The sequence below is a fragment of the Bidens hawaiensis genome, unplaced genomic scaffold (genome assembly GCF_021521415.1).
Source record: "Bidens hawaiensis isolate Kalapana, Puna unplaced genomic scaffold, B.hawaiensis_p1.1 tig00032912_1, whole genome shotgun sequence".
NCBI lineage: Eukaryota > Viridiplantae > Streptophyta > Magnoliopsida > Asterales > Asteraceae > Bidens > Bidens hawaiensis.
In genome coordinates, this window is record NW_027495640.1 from 16,166 (window position 1) to 38,103 (window position 21,938).

Consider the following 21,938-nt stretch of genomic DNA (forward strand, 5'->3'; position numbering starts at 1 on the left):
GCCCTTTACATATAAATTACATACATGCATGCTTACATATACAAGGGTGGCTCGTGGGACAGCAAAAACAAGTTAGGACTTTATGCTCATACAAGGCCTCCAAATCCAAAAAAAACTTTATATATAGATATATTATAATGGGTAAATTAAACTCGAAGTAATGTATTGGTGTGGTGGCAGGTTTGGCTGTTACTAAAGTATAGGCTATGAGTTCAAAACTTGTAATATACAAAAAAAATTCTTAATAATTGTTATGAAAATGCCACAAAATTTTGTTTCGATTTAGGCCTCCACATTCGTTGAGCCGGCCCTGTTAACATACATATACATACATAATTTCAAGAGAGAGAAATAAATTAACATAAATTCCATCATTTTCTATATTTCAAAAGTTTAATACTAATTTAATTAAAATAAATAATCTATATTGTTGTACCTACTCTCCTATCGTATGTATTTCACCTATCTTTGTGCGTGTGTGTTTCACATTCAAACTTTATGATTTGAGAAAAAAAAATTGTTTTTATTGAGATGTGGACGTATGAACACATCTCCTACAGGAATATCCATCTTAATTAGTAGCATGTTCACCATCTTCACCAAGTCCAGTCGTTATCTCTTAACCCAATTGTCTTCATATGCTCACATGTGAAGAGATAACATATTGTCTTAATCATTTGTAAGATCAAGTACAAGAATATGTATATGAATATGAACCCCAGAACTAGGACCATATAACAATGTATGATGTTTGTGGGGCTAGCCTGCTTGATAAAGGCACATGTTCAATTTAAAAATATCGATGTAAGTAGAGTAGAAATAATACTTGTCGTTCAAAAAACCAGATATCGATAGATATTATACTTTATACAAGATACAAACATATATACAAATTGGGCATACATATACCTAACATATGAACCTTAGTTTTTGGTCCTAATAATAGTGATTGTGCCTCTCTCATGTGTTTGGATCCTTGTAAGAGCTACCACAACCTTTCCCGAGAGACCCGGTTTGTCTAACGAAACCAACGATCGACACGCAAAGTCTCCCACTGGATGCCGGAGTGGCCTCGTCGGCGGCATTAGGATTCTTTCATTGATGTCTTTTAGTGTCATATCCCCTTTGAATCCACCAGGCTTCACCAATGCAAATGGATACACCACTCTTGTTATCACCTTCTTTTTTCTCTCTTCAATTTCACCTATTATTATTATTATTATCATATCAAAATGGTTACTACTTACTAGTAAATAATTATTAAACTTTTCTGATGGTTAACAAAAGTGGGTAACTTTAACCGTGGTTAGATTTTATTCAAATGCATTACAAAACAAAATTTAAAATAATGTCATTGTCATATTTATATAATATTCATATTAATTAAAATTACCAAATCCGTTTACTTTTCTCTACAATTTTTAAATGTTGTCATCACCTTTTTTAAGTTGTTAAAACCTTTTGACTATTTGTAACATAATTAAATTATTAACAATTTAAGTAAGATTTGGGTGTAACTTATTTGCTTCTATCAATAATGACCATGATATTGTTTCATTATATTAAATTAAAAAACAAACAAACACACACATATATATATATATACATATTTATATATAGGATGAGTATCATTACAGAACTGCTAAATTATTTAAGAACTTGAAGGAACCCTTGAAAACTAACGTTTTTTATAAAAAATTTTGTATGTTAATGTTCTTTGAGAGTTGTTTTATCATTTTTATATATCTATATTTACGATTACAATTTTGAAAATTAGTTTTTATACATATCTATGTTTTGTTTTACACCTATGTAAATTTGTGAGTACATAAATTTTACATATATGTAAACTTGTGATTATTATATGTAATAAAAATTTTTATATAAAATATGATAAAACTACTCTTAAATAATGTTAATATATAAAAAAACTTAAAAAATTGTTTGGTTGTTAAGAGTTCCTAAGAGTTTTAACTTTTTTAGAGTTCTTAAATGATACCAACCCTTTATATATATATATATTTATGTATATAATTTTTAGGTAACAAAATAAAGAAATTCAATGACTTTTAATTGTTCTCCAAATAACTTTTGAGTGGTCAAATATTTGCTACTTTTTGAATGTACCTGTGACATGGTCTGGTGAGTGGGTGTTGATTGAACTCTTGCTTTGTGTGGATGAAGATGAGTTTTCTCCACTTACTACAATAACAATAATATATATATATATATATATATTTATATATATATATATATATAAATATAGGTTAAAGAAAATGATAATTCAACAATATTAACTTATTTTGTTAAACTAATAATCATACCTGTAAATGCACCAAAATTCCCAAAGTCTTGATCAGTATGACTGAAATCCCAGTCACTCTATAGAATTTAACATCAAGACATAAACTTTAGTTAACATTCATCATATAAAGACAGTAATTAAGTTATGAAAGTTAAAAGTTGATTAAAAAGGTTACCGGAAATGAAGGAGGAGATGAATTATGGTTCATTAGACGAAGTCGTTTCGGTCTAAATTCATATAAAGCATCCTCTAAGTAGCCAGATGAGTGATCCGAATCAAATAATGACTCGTCGTAGAATGGTGGATTGTTGTTTATCTCCATACCTGCACCAGCCATGCATTTTTTCAGAACGACAGCTATATTATAAAAAAAAAAAAAAAAAAAAAAAACAGACAGACAGTGACCATGCATTACTTTTTTTAGAACGACGACTATATTACTCTATTATAGTTACCGTGAAAGGTGTCCGTGTTGAGACATGAAAGATTATGAATATCCAAACACAAGGAAGGACCATGACTAATATTATTATTAAGATCACTAAAGTAAGCAATGGAGTGAAGATCACCCATTTTCTTGGGGTGAAGTGAGTGGATGATGATAATATGATGAATAATATGCAAATGTGTAAGTGTGTATATAAGTAGAGGTTGTGTTGCTAGTGAAGTTGTACTTTGTGCATGTTTAGTTGTGTGCCGTTAGCACTGTTTTCAAGGAACACAAAGGCAAAAGTAAAAGAGTGAAATAAAGAGAGTAAAGTGAGGAAGAAGTTGTCAGTGAACTGAGAGAGAGGAAAAAGAAAAAAGTATAGGGGGTTTATTGGGATAATCAAAATGTTGGGGGACTACTTTTGATCTTTTTGGGAAGGATGTGGGAGACGAAATAATTGCAGTGGTTATGATATTAATGATGTGTTGTTGGAGTTGAATAAGGTAAATCCAATATGCAAAGTGCAAAAAAGTAATGTTGACAAAGAACATGCTTACCAGACAAAATTCAAATTCTCTCTCTTTTTTTCTTTCCGATTTTGTTTTTAGTATAAGTATAGGTTATATTTAATATTAATGTAATTAGAAAGAAAATGTTAAACATAATTATTAATATATAGTAATCACATAAAATCTCATCTAGTCCAACCATATGTGTCTAATTGTACATACATTCACCTTAGTATCTTTATCTCTACTATCATCAGCTTTCACGTTTATGTCTTTTTGGTGACCCATCAATCGGTTTCTTATAATTTATCCAGTCGAACTACAACCCGACATAATTCTTATTTTAGTCTTATATATTGGGAACATATAACATCTTTCCACTTACACTAACACGTTTGAAGACTAGGCTACATCATTATCTATTTCTCTATTACTCGAGACAAACCATCGAAACTACCTGAACTTGACTATATGTGGGGACTACTTGGCCTTCAATAGTGTAGTGATTAGGGTGTCCTCCCGCTTACTCAATTAAAGTTACAATAAATGTACTATATTTTAGAGTGATTTATCATTAAATCTTTGTGTTCTATGGTTGCTCGTCACTCTTTTGATCTCTCGCTAATTCTCTAAAGTAATTATGCAAAGAATTTAGGGGCGTGAAAAAATTAGTCAAATTAGATCCGAAACGAACCCAAATTCTTCAAAGTTCCAAACTATAATATTTGAAAATTCATAAATTTAAAATGTTATTAGAAAAGTATTGAATAATAAATATTATAAAGTATATGCTTGACTTGTGAGTTATAAACCCAAAGTCTAGGCATCCAAAAGATAATAATAATAATAATAATAATAATAATAATAATAATAATAATAATAATAATAATAATAATAATAATAATAATAATAAGTTATAAACATTATTAAGTATATCAAAATGTTTTTAAACTTTTCTTTTGAAATTTTAGTATCTTTGTATTAATCCCAAAATTCGGATTCAGATTCTAATATTGAAATCTACTATTCGAAATGTTCGAACATTCGAATTTTAACACCCTAAATGAACTTGTGATACTTAAAGTAAAACATATATACTTAGAAACGAAGTTAAAATGAAGTCAAAGTCAAACAATTTAGTCTATGTAATGATTACATATGTTGGTAAAAAAAATGCGAATTATCGATTCTAGTTTAGTCACGTTGGTATACCACTGATGATTAAAGGAAGATAGTGTTAATTTACGTGGATGGTATTCATTGTAGGAGAATGTCATGTTTCATCATAGTCATCAAAAACATCCTTGAATGTCATAACATATTCTTCCATTGAAACTACGCAAACACTACTTAATTCTTTAGGATTTTCTCATAGGGAGTCTCAGGTTTGAATCACGCCTAATTTACCGTCTACGCCGTTAGAAATAAGCAGCATCACTAGGTTCGAATCACGGCTCATTTACACCCTCAGAAATATTAGCAACGTCATTGTAAGGGGTGTTGCATATTGTTGATGGTCACACAATTTTACTTATATTAAGATAAGAATGTTTTCACTATGTTAACGTTTTCACTATGTTAACTTTATTAACTTGGTGGACAAAGCTAACAACATAATGCAACTAGGTAGCACAACATTGCTTGGTTGTACTACATGTTTTCTATATTTTCAAAAACAGAAATATCTTAAAGGAGAAGACCAAAATAGTATGATGTCAATGTGATGTTATGTTATTCAAATATACATTAAGATTTGTTTGTCGCCGGTGTACGTTTGAAAATAATAATATAAAATTGTAAAGGAGAAGACAAAGGGCGACAACAACACTACAACTCTAAAATAATAATCATTCATCTGCTGACGTGACTCTAAGTGCTTTGAGTATTTGAGGGTTTTCTTCCAGAACCTTCTTATATCTATATCGAGAAACATGCAACATAACGTTTAAGCATTGTATGATGTCAATGTGATGTTATTCAAATTTACATTAAGTTATTGAGGCTCGAACAACATGTAGACAATGTTTTAAAAAGCGGTATTTTACTTGTACCGATTGGGCTAAAAAATGGTACAACCGGTTGAACCAGGTTATACTGGGAGGTTCAACCGGTTGAATAGTTTACCTTATAATTTCCTATAAATGTAACTTCAATAAAAAAATAGCCCAAAACTAAATGATTCCTATTACAAAAATAATCCAAAAGTTAATCCATATTAAAAATAATAATGCAAAAGCACTCAATTTAAAAAAATAGTCCCAAAGTTTATACGTTTGAATGTTAATTTTTGGGTTAAAAGTAATTTTGAAAAAAATATTGGTCACAAATATCAAAAATTTCTCGGGCTTAAAACCGGTTTGCCGGTAAAAACCGGTATTTTAGACAAAAACCGCCGGTACGATGTTCTAGCAAACCGGTTAAAAATACCGAACTCAAAATATCAGCTTATTGTGTTAAATCCGGTTTAATCGGCCGGTTTGAACCGGTTTTTAAAACACTGCATGTAGATGCTATTGAATTAATAAGATTAGAGCATGTAAACACCAACAATGTGTAGGCATAGGAATACATGTCTTAGGGAAACAAGGTAACTTAAAGGTATTCAATTGGTTATTACGGGATGTGACGAATCTCCATGGTGACACAGCAAAGGTCAATTAGAGGTCAGAATGAGTAGCCGACACATAAACCATCCGCTAGTCGTGCTCTCACTATATGGTAAGTTAAGAACATTGCGTACAAACATCGTGTAGTTGGTATGTCACTCACCATATACAGATTGACTGACGATACAACTCCTATAGATACTCCACAAAAAGAACATCATGGTACCCGAAAATTAAATCGACGGGTGAAAGAAAAACGTCTTATACTCGAGTAATAGTAATATGGGACTTGTAAGTCACTTAATCCCGTATATAAACATTTTATTTGAAATAGTTACATGACTATAGAAACAAATAGTATTCTTCTTGATTTTCTCTTAACTAAAAACATAATATTACCGTAACATTTTTGTTTCACATATTATAAATCCATGTTCAAATAAATGAACATACCAAGTAAAATTTCATCTATAGCAATACTATTGGTAATTAACTAATTTTGTATCCAAATTCTAATGTTGGTTTTTTTACACCTATTGTAATTTAATAATTTCGTATACAATGTATAAACTTTCTAGTTGACTCGATCATTGTTCATGTGTACTATTTGGTTCATTTGTGATATTTATTAATACACGTATGAGTTATTTTTTGAGTTAAAGTTATATTATATGAAATTACAAGATAAACTATTTAACCTGGTTATTGTTTAACCAAATCATCACGAGTAAAATATTGATTTTTAAAACATTGTTGTGAGTTGTGAGAAAAAAAGAGCGATATTAGTTTGACTAGTGATATAATACATTTGACTAGGTCACTTTACTTTATAATTGTTGAAGACTTGAAGGTGAATGATTAGAGGGGTGGTGTACTCTACTGGAACATTTTGTTCACTTTGTTGTGAGAATTGGTAGTGTGGGCCAGGCTTTCTTTTATTGTGGTGGGGCCAAATCTTCAGGACATATAGTGGGTGTGGGCCCAGGGCCCCCTCCTATATGCATGCTGGACTTGTTGAGAATTCTGGAAACAAAATCAAAGTTGATGGTCTTCGGTTGGTGCATGTGGGCCCACACCTTCCTAATTCAAATTAAACCTTTAGTCTAGTGACTATTGAGTAGAGGTGAAAAAAACCCGAACCCGGAATCGACCCGAAATAAATACCCGGAACCGGCTTTTTTAATACCCGGGTTTTTTATACCCGGACCCGTACCCGACCCTACCTGTAGGGTACGGATAGAGCATGCATTTTGGCACTAAAACCCGAACCCGAACCGAACCCGATTTGTAGCCGGTAATACCCGAAAACCCGATTTGTACCCGGTAATACCCAAACCCGAAACCGGGGTTTTTCCAATACCCGAAACCGGGTATTTCAAATACCCGATGTATACCCGAAAAATACCTTAAAAATACCCGAATAATACCCCTAAAAAGTGTAAACTTTTAAAAAATCCAATCTATACCAAAAAAATACCAGAAAAAACCCGTAAATAGGGTTTTTCCAATACCCCATAATAGGGTATTCAAATACCCGGTGCTATACCCGACCCGAACCCGATGCATAGAGTATGGTTTTTTAGAGACAATACCCTACCCGAACCCGGCCCGATTACTACCAATACCCGATCATACCCGTACTCAGTCATACCCGAACCTGGTTCTATACCCGAACCCGGGTATTTAAAAAACCCGATTTGTGCACCTCTACTACTGAGTACCGACTAGTGGTGTACACAGTGGCGGATCCAAACATTTAACTCAGTGGGGGTAAAAAATAATCAATAAAATAAATTACATGAAATTATAAAAACGAACTACATTAAATATAGCAAAACAAAATACATCTTAATTGCTTAAAAAATATTTCACAATTGTGGTTTCAACAGGTAAAACTAATTCTCCAAATGAACTTCATATTCATGAATCATCTGCATGTTTGTTTAACAATTAACATCTTTTTAATTGATCATTAAAAAGAAAGAATGAGTTTGTTTATCACTTTATAGGATCGGGAGAAATATATAGAATATTGAGCTAATTAAAACAAAAGGCATAAGGGGTCTTAATTGATTTTTTATTATTTTTTTTACTAAAATTACCACTACAAAACTTAATATAGTCTCATTAAATTAAATCTTAGTGGGTGACTAACCCCTACTGGGCTTGTCTTCGATCCGCCTATGGGTGTACATATTTGCTAACCTACTACTTGTTATAAGAGCACACGGAGTCGTTTCCATGGAGAGCCGTGTAGAAGTCGACGCCTGGCGAGAACACCACCCCCGGGTACCTTTTCACCGGAGAGTCCGTGGAGTATACCCTGTTTAGTTTCAATGGGATTCAGGACCACTCTGTGTGCTCTACGCTTTAGTAAACTTGTGAAGTTTAGTTCAAGTTGAAATAATAAATAAGTCATGGCTCAAACTTTACGTACCGAGTTCACTAGTTTCACGAGTCTATACCAAACTTATTAATATTATTGATATTTTTTTGTAATAGTTTAAACTTATGTAATAAATATATCACTAAATAATAATAATTTGTATAATAGATGTATAAATACATAACAAGTATTATTATATATAGTTATGATAAAAAAAGTTAATAATTTATTTTAGTTCATATATAAATTTATAATTATAACTAATGAAGAATATAACATTTAACCGATGTGCAATGCTAAGCTTGAACAAATTACTCACAAGCCAAACTTAAACTCTAATAAATAAAATGAATTGAACTAGATCTTGGAGGCCTATACTCCACACGTTTACGCCTCTAACAATGACTCCCTCTAAATCTTTATTGCGCAAAGTATACTTACACAAGAATAATTAAAATATCAATTCATTAAGGGTTGTACTTTTGCAAAAAAAATTATTGCTTACGTTTTCATATTTTAAGTGATCAACCCAAAATTTTACTTTATAAGAGCATAATGTTTGAAAGGCGGCTGTCTATTGCTAAATATTACAAAATTTTCGGTTCGGTTTGGGTTAGTTCAAATCGGGTGGTCGGTGAACCTGAGGATTAGTCCATGAAGGAGGCGGTTGGAAATCGGTCAAAAGCTTATGGATAAAAATATAGAGATAAGATAAAGAGTAGAAAGTTTAAGAACATCAAAGCATTCTCATCTCTTCTTTCATTTTCATTTTCAAATCTAAATTTACACCAAAACACATTATACTTTTCTCTTATTTTCATTAAATAATATTTTTATATTTTTATCATTACATTTTCTCTTTCCTCCACTTACAACTATTTTTAAAATATATTTAAAAATTATAAGAGATGAACAATAGCTTTTCTAATTTACAGAAAAAATACTGATTCTCTCTTTAATCTACACACAACAGCCTAAACTACTTCATACATTATAAAAACAACAGTCATTTAATTTAATTTACAGGATGTGAATGCTCTGAATAGTAATTATTCAAAGCAAGATCATTGTGTGGTATTAAAATATCATATTAAAAAAATGAGTAATAATAACGAATATTATATAATTTTAGTATACATAAAATTAAGTCATACATAAAAATAATCAATACCAAAATTAAAAAAAAAAAAATTTGTTTCTCAATTGTCCTATCCGTTTGTCTCAAAACAATTGTTACCATGTGGTCAATTAATAAATTAAACCCTTTCTCAAATTTTGATTTCACAGCTTCCGTTATCAAATAGAACTTTTTTTAACGGTTAATTTAAATATTTGACAGGCCATTTGCTTATCCGATCATATTTATTCCCTTAAGATAAAATAAATATTGATTGTTCTCATCTACTCTTACTTTTTAATCTGCCTACATTTTATTTCTTGAGAGTTAATATATTTTAGTGTGTTGTTGATCGAAGTCTCCAACAACAATCACCAACTCTTGATATTTTAGTTTTTGCTAACAAAAAAAATTAAAGTAATGGCGGAGAAGGGGCTTATTATAGACCCAATTGTCAATCTAAAAACGAGAATATAAGAATTGAATACAATTGGAATAATTGGATTCATATTAAAGTTATTATTATTATTTTACTTTGGTTTGATTTGATTTGGTTTGGTCTGGTTTGGAGCGCTCTCCTTAATCGATTGCCTTATTAGATGCGGTTTCACAACTCACAAGGGGCATTTGGATTTAAATTAAAACAACTTAGTAGCAAGAATCGGAAATGCAATATATATTTAGAGACTAGAATCAAGTGGATTGAAAATCCTTTGTTGTATAGGTAATGTTGTTTTCTAAATGCCGTATTTCGAAAAAATAAACAAACTAAATTTTATGGTTTTTTTTAGTAATATAAAAGTTTGATGCATTTAACGAAATATAAGACTCGGTACAAAATCAACAATTGTAGCTTTTCTAACACTTTAACACAAATTTAATTACGAAATTGTCAGGCTCCCGTTGCTCAAAGCCTTGACTTTCCTTCCAGATTTGCGTTGATCAAACACTCATATATCAATATATCAGATTCACTTCACTTCACTTCATGTGGTTTTTGAACTTTCACTTCTTATTTGATCGCAATTAGATTTTACAAACTTAGTTAATAATGTTTATTAAACTTTTAAAGTTTTTAAACGTTTTAGAACTACTTTCTATGTAATTTGAAATAATATTGTCAAATACTATTATACTAAAATAACTAAACACTTTGAAAGAAAACAAAAATATTATTAGAAAACTACGCCATCTTTAAAATTTTTAATTAGCATAAATACCACGTGGCATATTATTATACTGAAGTCTAGTTATTGTCTAGGAGTTAGATGGCATGTCTGGACTTGCATAACCTAAAGCTAACATTATTAGAAAATCCATGTCAAATAATTAACTAATCAATAACATAGGTCATGTTTTTTTTACGGCAATGTATTATAAAAATTATAATTTATCTTGCTTTTATCTATAGAAACGAGTTTGCAACTATTTTGTCCGATTAATGGATTTTAAATTTGTTTTAAGATCAACTCGTTTCTTGCTTTCCATATACACCATAGCGTCACCAAAGTGATTGCTGGTATTGGTTTCGACTGCCAAATTCCATTCACGGTCGGAAATGTGACAAGTAGGTGCTCGATACATTTTGACGCCCCCATTAAAATTTACACGACAAAGTGAAAGCATGTACATGTATATTCCTTTTAGATAACTTCAATCTTGTCTGTAACCGATTTAAGACGACTCCAACCAGATACATTTACTTAGATCGGTAACTAATTAACTCACAAGTGCGACTCATAAGCCGTATGCATAATAGATTTCCCAATTGAGGTCCTAAGATAGTTGACCCAACAATTTCCGAATGTATCCCCTAAACAAATCAACTTAGGAGCTGTTTGTTTACATCTGAATGGAACCATTCAAATGTAAACATCTGATTCATTCAGATTTCAGACTGTTTGGTTTCAAACAGGAAAACAAAAACATCTGAATGGTTAAAATTAGGTCTAAATCTTTCAGACATATTGTTGTTGCTGAATGGAACATAGGCTCATTCAGATCTGAATGAACCAAACAACCCATTATCTTTTCCCATCCGAAGTTATATACTTATGTAGTTATATGTCCCATGTAAGTTTTGCAAACCACAAAACTCTAATATCGATCAAACACCAGTGTCACATCAGTTAGTTTTAGTAAAGTTATACCAGATACTCAAGTCATACACATGATATGACGAACATGTTATATGACCCATATAACTTGTTAGTGATGTGTGGATAGCAGCAGTGGCGGAGCCAGGATCCTTTTGCTATGGGTTCGGGATTTTTTGGTGCTCGCTATTTTTCCGGCGTCAAAAGTTTTCGGGCCCAACTAGGTCGGGTCGGGTCGCTCATTCAGTAAGATAAATAAAATGCAATATCATTATTATAACAAAATTACATCGTCAACATTCAATAAAATACATAGTCATATTAAATATAAAAGAAAGAGTTGACCGACCGTTGTTTGGCTGAAGTCCGACATGTGAGGGTTGCGGCAGAGAGGCGTTTGTTGAAGCCTTTAGGCGAACTGGCAAAGGCAATGAGATGAGGCGAGGGCCGCACTCATCTGTTCGGTAGAAACATAAACTGATCCGTCGTTTTTGTATTTTTTTTGTAGTCATGTATTATCTTTTAGAATCTTAATTGGGTTAGGCTTATTTGATTAGTTCTATGAATAAGTTTGGGCTTTTTTTTATAATCTATACATGTGTTATTGGCCCGTTTATAATGATAGTAAATTTTATTGTTTTTTAATACGCTTTTTATATGTTATAAAATAAATATTCATTACTATAATCTTTTTTAACTAAATTTATAACAATCAATGGGTTCGAATATATATTTTTGAAAAGATACCGGGTTCGCTCGCTGAAAAAGAATGAGTTCACTTGTTAATTCGATATTATAAGTTAGATATAAAACCGAAAAAAAACCGGGTTCGGTCGAACCCGGTTGACTATATGTGGCTCCGCCACTGGATAGCAGTGTCGTAAAAGTCGGATTCCAATGCCGACTATTCGGTCCTCGGGCCCCTATCTTGGAGACATTTTTCAAGTTGGTCTGGATTAGTCGGAGGCGGTCAAAAGTCATGCTAGGATTCTCTAAAAGTCGGCAGAAAAATCAGACTAGGTGGTCAAAAGTCGGTCTGGTACCTTTTTGACTTGAATTTTGCTTATATTAACATCTAAATAATATTCAAATATTAATTTTCTTAATATTTGCCATTTCCGAGTACTCTCGAGTACTTTTAACTCCCCTGTCAACCGCCTAAACGACTTTTACAACCGCCTAAGCGACCTTTACAACCATGGCGGATAGTATGTCAATGATACCCATATAGCCTTCCCTTTTACTATTCAAAGTTTGTAAGAATTTCAATTTGTAGAATAACAAGAACCCACTAATTTATTATTGAATAAAACACTTTTCATTTCAAATAAAAGGATCCAACTACAATAAAGAGGCAGGTAAGCGGGTAACAAACTGCGCCGTCATCCTCTTTTGAATGACAAAACCGATCCTACTGAAAATAAATTTATCGTTCTTCGGCGTCGTTGAGTTACTGTGCACGACCCGCTTAACTCTTTTTAGAAACGTAGCAGCATCGGAAGCAAGAGACCCAAATGTATCAAAAGCAAAAGAAATGAAAGCGTGTTGATTCTCCACTAATTTATTCAAACTTAAAAGACTCCAAAACTTATTACTATCCAAAGTAGATGTCAAAACATAATAATCAAACTTTGTGTAAATCATAATATCATATGCACTTTTCAAAGTCAAACAAAAGAGAGAGCAATGTGCTAAAGTACAATATCAACAAATTATATAGCAACATTAATCTAATCAAGAAGCAGCCTTAGACTTATAAACCTTAGCACACACAATATAAACAAACATATTCAAGCAACTAAGCCCAGCCAAAAGCCAAAAGAAGTAATCAAGATGACCCTCGTTCAAATTATCCGGTATCCACCCGGGCTTCCCGCCTCGTGCACTAAAATAAGTAACGACCGTCAAAATAAACGAACTCAAGTAATTCCCCAGCGCAGTAGTCAGCAACGAAAGCGCGCTGCACAAACTACGCATAGCGTCAGGCGACTGGTCATAAAAAAACTCGAGCTGCCCAATAAAGAAAAACACCTCAGCAGCGCCTAAAAAGAAATACTGAGGCGCTTGCCAGAACACGCTTATCGGTACTGCAACGTTTTGGTTAACCAAATTAGAAGAATTTGCAACGTTGAGTCGCTTTATTTCTACCAAAGCTGCAGCTGCCATGCAAAATATTGATAGAAACAAACCTATACCCATTCGTTGCAGCTCTGAAAAGCCGCGCCCATTGCCAGTGAACTTTCTAGCGAATGGGACGATGAGTCTGTCGTAAACTGGGACCCAGAATATGACACTGAAGACATCGAAGGCTGAAAGTGTGGCTGCGGGTAGGGTGAATGACCCGATTGTTGTGTCCATTGCCATACCTTGTTCTACGAATAATGTTGACATTTGTGCATACACTGCAGAAAACACGATTCCCGTTGCCCAAATTGGGAACATTCGGATCAAGATTTTGAGTTCTTCGACTTGTGTTACGGTGCATAGTTTCCATGAGTCTGAGTAGCTTCTGGTTTCGTGCTCGGTAGATGTCGCTACCGCAGCTTTATCGAGATACCTGCAAAGAGAAGTTAAAAAATTAGTGACGCAAAGCGGAAGCAAGAAAATAAAGAAAAAAAATAATTCTCAATGAAATAAATGATTAAAATACTGAACTTAAAACTAAAACTAAGAATTTAAATTATGCTAATCGGTGAAAAAACGCGTAAAATAAAGAAAAGGTTCGAATATTGCGAAAATTCGGGAAAAAGTGTTTATTGGCGAAATTAGAGGCCCAAATGATGGAATTTGGGCCTGACAACTGGGCCATCAGGGTCCGGCTCGTTGAGACTTTTTCCGTTGACCGGTAATATAGTGAACAAGCCGAATCGCTCGCGAGTTACTCGGGATAAGATTGACAAAAAGCTTGAAAAGAGTTGAGCCTTATCAAACTCGACCCGAGCCGAGCCTCAAATAAAGCTTTTTTATTTACCTAGCCCGAGCTCGAACTTGAATTTTTTTTATATCAATTCTTTTGGACTTCTATGCATTAATTTTAAACTGCACAACCGAGCTCGAGCCGAGCTTAGGTTTGTATTAAGGTTTTGCTCAAAATATATAATATAATTGAAAATGTATACAAATTAATTAAAGGTTTTTCTTATAATATATAAAATAATTAAAAATGTATACCAATTAATTACTAAATAATAAACAAGCTGAGCCGGAGCCAAGCTCGAGCTATAGAAAAAGAGCTCGAAAAGATCCAAGCACGGGCTCGGCTTGGTTTGTCGGCACCCCTAACTGGTAATGGGCCGTCCGGCTGTGTAATTTCATTCGTAGCCAAGTTGGTCTAGTTAAGAGTCCGCTAACTCTTGAATCAGCTCCTTGTCAATTAAAGCATTACAGAATATACAAATGATTTGTGAATATCCGAGTTAAGAAAATTACTTGAGCTCATCAGTATGCAGGATTTTCCGACTACCACCAATTGCCGACACTTTATCGGTGGTTTCAAACAAAAGCGAGCTATCATCCGGGACCGAAATATTTCTCTTATGAAATGATGCAACTAAAACTTGGCACATTCGGGTAATCGGGCTACCCCCGGGTTTCTGAAACCTATAAAGCGGCGTTCCTATAAAGAAACTAACGATAGCAACGCCCATAAAGAATGCAGGAATCGCGAACCCCAATCCCCACCCTTTATTTTCTTGAATCCAAACAATAAAAGTACCCGACACCAACGCCCCGATATTTATTGAAAAATAGAACCAGTTGAAAAAAGACCCCTTTTTCACACGCTCGTTTGCATCCGTGTCATCAAACTGATCTGCACCAAACGATGAAACACACGGTTTTATCCCACCGGTTCCAAGTGCAATCAAGTAAAGCCCGGTAAACAAAAACGCATATTGTATAGGGGTAGCCTCAGGACAAACTGTGTCTATGCATTCGACCGGTTTTAAAAACGGGACAGAAGCAGACAGTGTCAATGTGCCCATTCCCTGTGAACAATAAGATTAATAATTATTTTAAAAAAATAAAAAGAATTTTATTATTATGGACTTATGGTATATTGGTTTTTATTAATCTTAATTATCATATTTCGGTCGTTGCCAGTCCCAACTAACGAATTGGTTGCTGACGGTCCCATCTTTTAACATATTTGTTACTAGCGGTCAGCGACTAACAGAATCCTAACGCCGTTACTTGCAGATCGCTAGAAAAAACGATTTTGGCTAGAAAAGTCACACTTTTGTCGAAAAACTCAACTTGAACACCGCCCCCCCACCCCACCAACCAACCACGTGGTGGTTGGTTGGTGGTGAGTCAGTTGGCGGTGGGCGGTTTTCAGGTTGAGTTTTTCGATGAAAGTGTGACATTTTCTGGCCAAAATCGTTATTCCAGCAACCTGCAAGTAACAGCGTTAGGATTCTGTTAGTCGCGGACTGTTGGCAACAAATACGTTAAAAGATGAGACAGTCAGCAGCCAATTCGTTAGTCGGGACCGGCAGCGACCAAAAGATGATAGTCGAGATTAATAAAAAACCAATATACCAAAGTTAAAAGATATGATCATGAAATCATTACAATGAAATATATAACAGAGAAGACAGCAATAGTCCAATATCTTCCCCAATAAGCATCTGCTAACAAGGCACCAATAAGCGGAGTGAGGTAACAAGTTCCTTGCCACGTCGTAACAGTGGCTGCAGCCGCAGCGTTTCCTTGATGCAACTTTTTGGTGAGGTAACTAACAAGATTAGTAGCTATGCCATAATAAGCTAAACGCTCACAACACTCGTTACCTGTTTTCAACTCAAAACCGTTAAAAAACCGAAACTGGCAAATATAGATGTTGTGAAACTAATAGTTGTGAAGAGTACCGAGAATAAACGGGCAGGCTTTCCAAGTCCCGGTATTGCTTTTCAAAACGGGTTGTCCTTTAATATCGACTGACCCGTCTCCTGTATACAGGCTGCTCTCATTCTACACAAACATGTAAACCTGAACTTAGTATTATATTAATATGTGTGACATTAATATATGCAAATAACGCGTCGTATGTTTGTATGGGTCGAACAAACAAGGATCGGGCTAATTATTAGAAGAACATAAGCGATCACATTCACTGTGATTTATATAAATGTTGTGTTTGTTTTTATATCAAATGCATTTGTTAAAAAATGTGAATGTTACTGATCCTTTGATATCAATAGTATCTACTATAATACATATTATTGCATTTTAAAACTCCAGTGAATATAACTATATAATAATTAGCGGATATTAATCAGGTAATTAACAGAGTGGTTATAAACTTGTGTTAAATTCATGTATCAGTATACTTTTGCGGCAAATAATGGCATCAATTTATCAATACTGTGAAGTAAAGCATAATAAAAGGGTTTAAATGACCAAAATGTCCATTTGACTGGTCAATGTCGACAATTTGACCAACCAATTCCTAAAATGTCCACCCTAAAATTCGTCGACCAGATCACTTTTTAAACATTTCTCGCTGGGATTTTTATCCAACTGGATTCAACCAGTTGTCCAATATATCTCGTCGGAAGCCAAAGAAACCTAGTCTGAGTCGGAAGCCTAAATAATTCCGAGTCCGAAGGTTGTTTCTAAAAAAAACTCATCGACCGAATCACTTTTTAATCATTTTGATGGGATTTTTAACCTACCAAATTCTGCCACTTGTCTAAATAATCTCGTCGGAAGCCATATAAATTTTGTAGGAAGCCAAAATAAATCTCGTCGGAGGCCTAAATAATCCGGTCGGCTACGACGAGTTTCTACAAATAAAAAACTAGCGACCCGACGATTTTGACCAAAATATTTTCAGAGCCCAAATATTTTCAGGGCCCAAAAATTTTCAACCTTAAATGGCAAAACCGAAAAAATCCAAATCCAAAAAACCCAAAACCCAAAAAAACTGAAACCGAACGGTTTTCAAAACTTCAAAACCAAACCGTGTACACCCCTAATAAAAACTAATACTTGGATCATAAATCAACAAACATAAAGTGCAAAATCATATATGTAGATTACTTCAAAACTGACTAATAATAAGTTTTGAATTGAAACTGAAAACTAATAATAATAATAATAATAATAATAATAATAATGACCTCAATGAGTGCATCTTCTAAGAGCAATACTTGTTCTTGTTCGTGAGTTCCCATGATGAGATCAAACCTCTGTGTGTGTGTGTGTGTGTGTTGGTAGTTCGGTTTTTAAGGAGACGTGTGTTTAAGGTTGAAGCACTTGTTTTGTTTCTTATTGGGTATCACATGAGATTCCCGCAAATACAGCAAGACAGGTAGATATTATTTTTATATAGGAACAAACAAGACGTGTCAAATCAACAACTTGTATTTAATTTGGGTTTATATTTATTGAATAACACTTATTTCGGTTATATCCGGTGTTACAAAAATCCCGACTAAGTGTCGATTAATTCATGATTAATCGCTGGTCTTCATTTCACTAATTAATTTTGGGCTAATCGGACAGTGGTCAAACCCGGCCAAAATCAGGATTAATCAGACTTTATCGGCTTTTTCTGATGAGGTTCTGGCCAAAATTGGTTGTTTCCAGCGAGATTCCGGACAAAATCGGCAGTTTTCGGCGAGATTTCAGCAAAAATTAGCGGTTTCCAGTGAGATTCCAGCCAAATTCTGGGCAAAATGTGTTTGTATATGTATAAAACTAAAAATTACATATAAAAATTCGTGCGCGTATTTGTAAAACTGGAAATTATATATTAAAGTCTGGTTCAATTAATCGCTAGCTCCATCCCACCGCCCAACTAACGACCGTTGATTTTATGACACTAGTTATATCTTAAATATTTTTATACTAAAATTTTACTAAGTTTAGATTAAAAAAAGTTTATGTGGATATTTGAAATTCAATAAAAAGAATATACTTGTTATGATGTTTATGTACTCATATTAATCAAACAAGATATGATATACATTGCGCGTTTATGGATAAGCAACAACCCGTCTGTTTTATGGGTTAATCATTAAAGATTTATTAATAAACTATAATCACCATTTATTTGGCAAAGTTTGTTATTTAAATTTTATTATCTTCTTATCATGATTCAACACTGTTTAAATTCTGGTTTGATTTGTTTTTGATAATTGAAATTAAGTTGTTTTCTCGTTCTTCACTTCTTGTTCTTGGGAGATTTGGTTCATCTCGAATAGAGCCATGAACATCGTCAAACTCAACCCTATATTTTTCTTAAAGTTATCATTACGACCCAAACTTGTTTCAACCGGTTACTACACGACCCGACCATTAAAGTTACCACATGTGGGTGATTTTTTTAGTTTTAATAACGAAAATTAATTAGAAAATAATGCATGAGAATGGTGATGACAATTGGTCAAGTTTGGTTTAGGTAATCACATAACAGATACAATTAATACTCGATTACTCGACTGCTTTGTGTTTCGAATATTTCCATCGAATTTTGGATTTAATTGTTGTCCCTAGATGAGAACATTGTTCTGAAGTCTTTCCTCCATATCCTCTCCTCTCATAAACGAAAGAAACTAAGATAAAAAAAATTATGAAGTTTGCTCTCTTTTTTCTATATTTCCTTGCCTTTATTTTTTCTATAGTTTTGTCTTTATTCTCTTTTCCATCAAGTTAACACACAATATCTATTAAAAAACGTGATATTGAAGAGTCAAAAACACATGTTTGAATAATGACTACGAGGAACACAAACAAGTTCATTATGAAATCAGAGAATAAAGAATATAGAGTTAAGAAAACATGTTATTCAAATTAAAAGATCTAAATAGGGGATAATAGTTCAATTAAACAAATATTTATTTTCTTTAAAGCAAACACATCACCTAATATACTTTGATGATTTTTTTTTTCTATATATTAAAATTTTGGTTCATACCAATATTAGGTTGAATTTTCGTATTTTATTAATTTTTTAATCATTATTTCCTTTTTCTTACCAATATCTATCACTTAAAAACACATTAATCAATAAAAAAACATAATTTTGAAGATTAACACCCATAGAAGAAGTATGAAAAGAATAAAGACAAGAAGACAGTAGATAACTAGATATATGTATTTGAAACTTTCACGTCTCAGGAATCTTGGTGGGCTCCCCAAAATCCCAACTATATATTTTTTAATATTTTACTTTGACTACAAGCATCCTCAAATTAAAAGGAAAAAAAATCAGAATATAATACTTGTACCGGTTGCATTATACATGGCTCTTTTCATCGATGCTATGGCGAAATTTCCTTACTTATCCTCAATCCAACTCCAATCGTCTTTTATATCCGACATGTTCACGTTTAAAATTAAGTTTTGAGAGATTCATCAATTCACTCGATTCTATTACATTCAAGGGTCTTTATCTCCACTTACAAATCCATGATTGAGAACAGACTATTAAAACGACTAGACACAAGACAATTTTTTAGCATACGATAGTAAATAATTAGGGAACGTATCTTTAAGCGGTTTTGGTCCAAGCCAAACTTCAATCCAAAACCTTATGTTATTATCGTTACCAACTTTACCCATGATCATATTTTCAATGTTAAGATTAGATCAAATGTAGTGGGCATTATATGCCCCCCAAAAGCCCTCATAGTGCCCGAACACACTGCCTCCATGGTGCTTTGGGGTAAATGTTGGTTTTGGGCATTTTCTACAAAGCGCCTCCCCCATCATTCATCCAATCTATCAGGTTTTTTCCACAACACTAACCAATCAATTTTTTTTTATTTTTATTAAATATAGAAAACTAATTCGGTAACGATTGAAGGTGCTTCATCCACCACACCATTTTGTTGTAGAAAGTTCGTATGGTGACGTAACGTCGCATGGCGTAAAACGCCCCTGTATCATTTTGATGACGTGAACTACTATTAAAATCCAATTTCCGAATAAAAGTCTATATTTTGAAAACTACTACACTTCAAAGGTGCAAAAAAGTCCAAGAAGTACAACAAATATCGTTTTATTATTTGAAAATGACAAATTACGGGAAAATGTGATTTAACAGTTTTAAAAGTATTTAATATGCATTGCAATTTTTCTTCTTTTATTTTACTCTCACTAAACCAAGAAGTTAACTAAATTCAATTAAACGAGTGTATTTCAGTATTCAATATTTGAACTGAGTTCGAAAAATTCAAGTTAAGAAAAAATGAAGCAGTATGAGTTACACGTCTGCCTTTTCTTAACTTATTGGGTTTACTTAAAGCAGTCTGAGCTCGAATCAAATTTGATTTTTTTTGTTATTTTATATCTAAATCGAATTTGGTTTCAATCCTAATTCAATTTCAAAATATCTCAAAATATCAATTCAAGAAAATTGAGTCAATAACACGAACGATTTACGAACGCTGATATGACGAGTGATCCATAATAGTGGAGAATGGGGGTATAACACATACCTTTATAATCAAGCTGGAATGAAATGGGTCCATCCCTAGCTATTGTGCCCATTAGAAATTCGAAGGACATACCCTAGGCATTATGTGACCCGTGGCGCCCAGTCAGAGTTATGGTTTTATACAAAAATAGAGTGTAGTCATAAAACCTCCATAAAGCTATAAGTGTAGTCATAAAGCCTCCATAAAGCCATAACTTTATTTTTTTATTATTTTTTTTTGCCTTCCATGCGCGTTATGTACATAACTTTGAACCTATAACTTTACCGCATAACTTTGAGGGGGGGCGGTGTAAGGGAGAGTTATAGGCCATAACTTTACCCATAACTCTCCCACTACACATGGTCTTATCATGACTCACCCAAAAAAAGTTTTAAAACGTACATAGGTATTCTAGCCCACATCGACCCTTATTGTGAACCCTAATTTAGTTTACAATACATTTAATTCACTAACAAGTAACAACAATCTTCGTTAATATGATATTATAATTATAATACGTGAACTCTTTGATTGTATTGAATTGGTGCTATGGGATTAATCTATGTGGCATCTAGATGATTAGTAGAGTGGTTCAAGGATAAAAATGAATGTTAAGATATTTAGCAATACTTTAATTTATATGGAGTAAAATTGAACATATATTATTACTTTTTACAACAAAAGTAAGACGAAAAAATTAGTATGTTAGTAAGACTGATTGTGATAAATATAGGCTAGTGAAAAATACGTGAAGTTATTGCAAAAACAACAAGAATAATAATATTAAGCAAATAACATGCATAAGTGAATCGTTAAAAAGCAAAAGTAACACGTAAATATAGATAGATTCTTTTTCGTTTCTCTCTCTTATTTATCTTACCTTTCATTTGCGAGACTCCAATACAAAGTGAAACACCTTCGAAGATGTTGTATGCAGCGTGCTTGTAGCTATGATCTTTTCTCAAATTAAAACACAACAAAATGATAAACAGAAAGACATATAACTGTATTTTGGACTCGTTAAATATAATTACACTCGTCTAGACAGATGGCTTAATCACCTG

The 21,938-nt window shown here is 33.0% G+C and overlaps 2 protein-coding genes across 3 annotated transcripts; both read right to left on the bottom strand.

Moving 5' to 3' along the window:
- Positions 1 to 689: 689 nt before the first annotated feature.
- Positions 690 to 3,273, bottom strand: LOC143584319 (uncharacterized). 2 transcript variants are annotated; one of them, XM_077066399.1, is made up of 5 exons: positions 2,761 to 3,273; positions 2,481 to 2,629; positions 2,325 to 2,382; positions 2,128 to 2,202; positions 690 to 1,204 (listed from the first exon to the last, which is right to left on the bottom strand). In XM_077066399.1, exons 1-5 carry the CDS (start codon positions 2,876 to 2,878, stop codon positions 924 to 926), a joined length of 681 nt encoding a protein of 226 aa, XP_076922514.1. In that variant the 5' UTR covers positions 2,879 to 3,273; the 3' UTR covers positions 690 to 923. The 2 variants fall into 2 exon arrangements, with proteins under 2 accessions (XP_076922514.1, XP_076922515.1); XM_077066400.1 differs by having other exon boundaries at positions 699 to 1,188; positions 2,115 to 2,202; positions 2,761 to 3,253.
- A 9,759-nt stretch (positions 3,274 to 13,032) lies between these two features.
- On the bottom strand, positions 13,033 to 17,826 carry LOC143584315 (protein NRT1/ PTR FAMILY 8.3-like). Its single transcript, XM_077066396.1, has 5 exons — positions 17,572 to 17,826; positions 16,318 to 16,420; positions 16,022 to 16,239; positions 14,879 to 15,435; positions 13,033 to 14,006 (listed from the first exon to the last, which is right to left on the bottom strand). The coding sequence occupies exons 1-5, from the start codon at positions 17,623 to 17,625 to the stop codon at positions 13,184 to 13,186; spliced, it is 1,755 nt and encodes a 584-aa protein (XP_076922511.1). The 5' UTR covers positions 17,626 to 17,826; the 3' UTR covers positions 13,033 to 13,183.
- Positions 17,827 to 21,938: the final 4,112 nt, after the last annotated feature.

Coding starts and splice junctions, on each gene's coding strand:
- LOC143584319 (XM_077066399.1), bottom strand. CDS start 2,878: ATGGGTGATCTTCACTCCATTGCTTACTTTAGTGATCTTAATAATAAT. Junction 2,630..2,760: donor CAACACGGACACCTTTCACG/GTAACTATAATA, acceptor TGGCTGGTGCAG/GTATGGAGATAAACAACAAT. Junction 2,383..2,480: donor CATCTCCTCCTTCATTTCCG/GTAACCTTTTTA, acceptor TAAATTCTATAG/AGTGACTGGGATTTCAGTCA.
- LOC143584315 (XM_077066396.1), bottom strand. CDS start 17,625: ATGGGAACTCACGAACAAGAACAAGTATTGCTCTTAGAAGATGCACTC. Junction 16,240..16,317: donor AGCCTGCCCGTTTATTCTCG/GTACTCTTCACA, acceptor AGTTGAAAACAG/GTAACGAGTGTTGTGAGCGT. Junction 15,436..16,021: donor TCTCTGTTATATATTTCATT/GTAATGATTTCA, acceptor TATTGTTCACAG/GGAATGGGCACATTGACACT.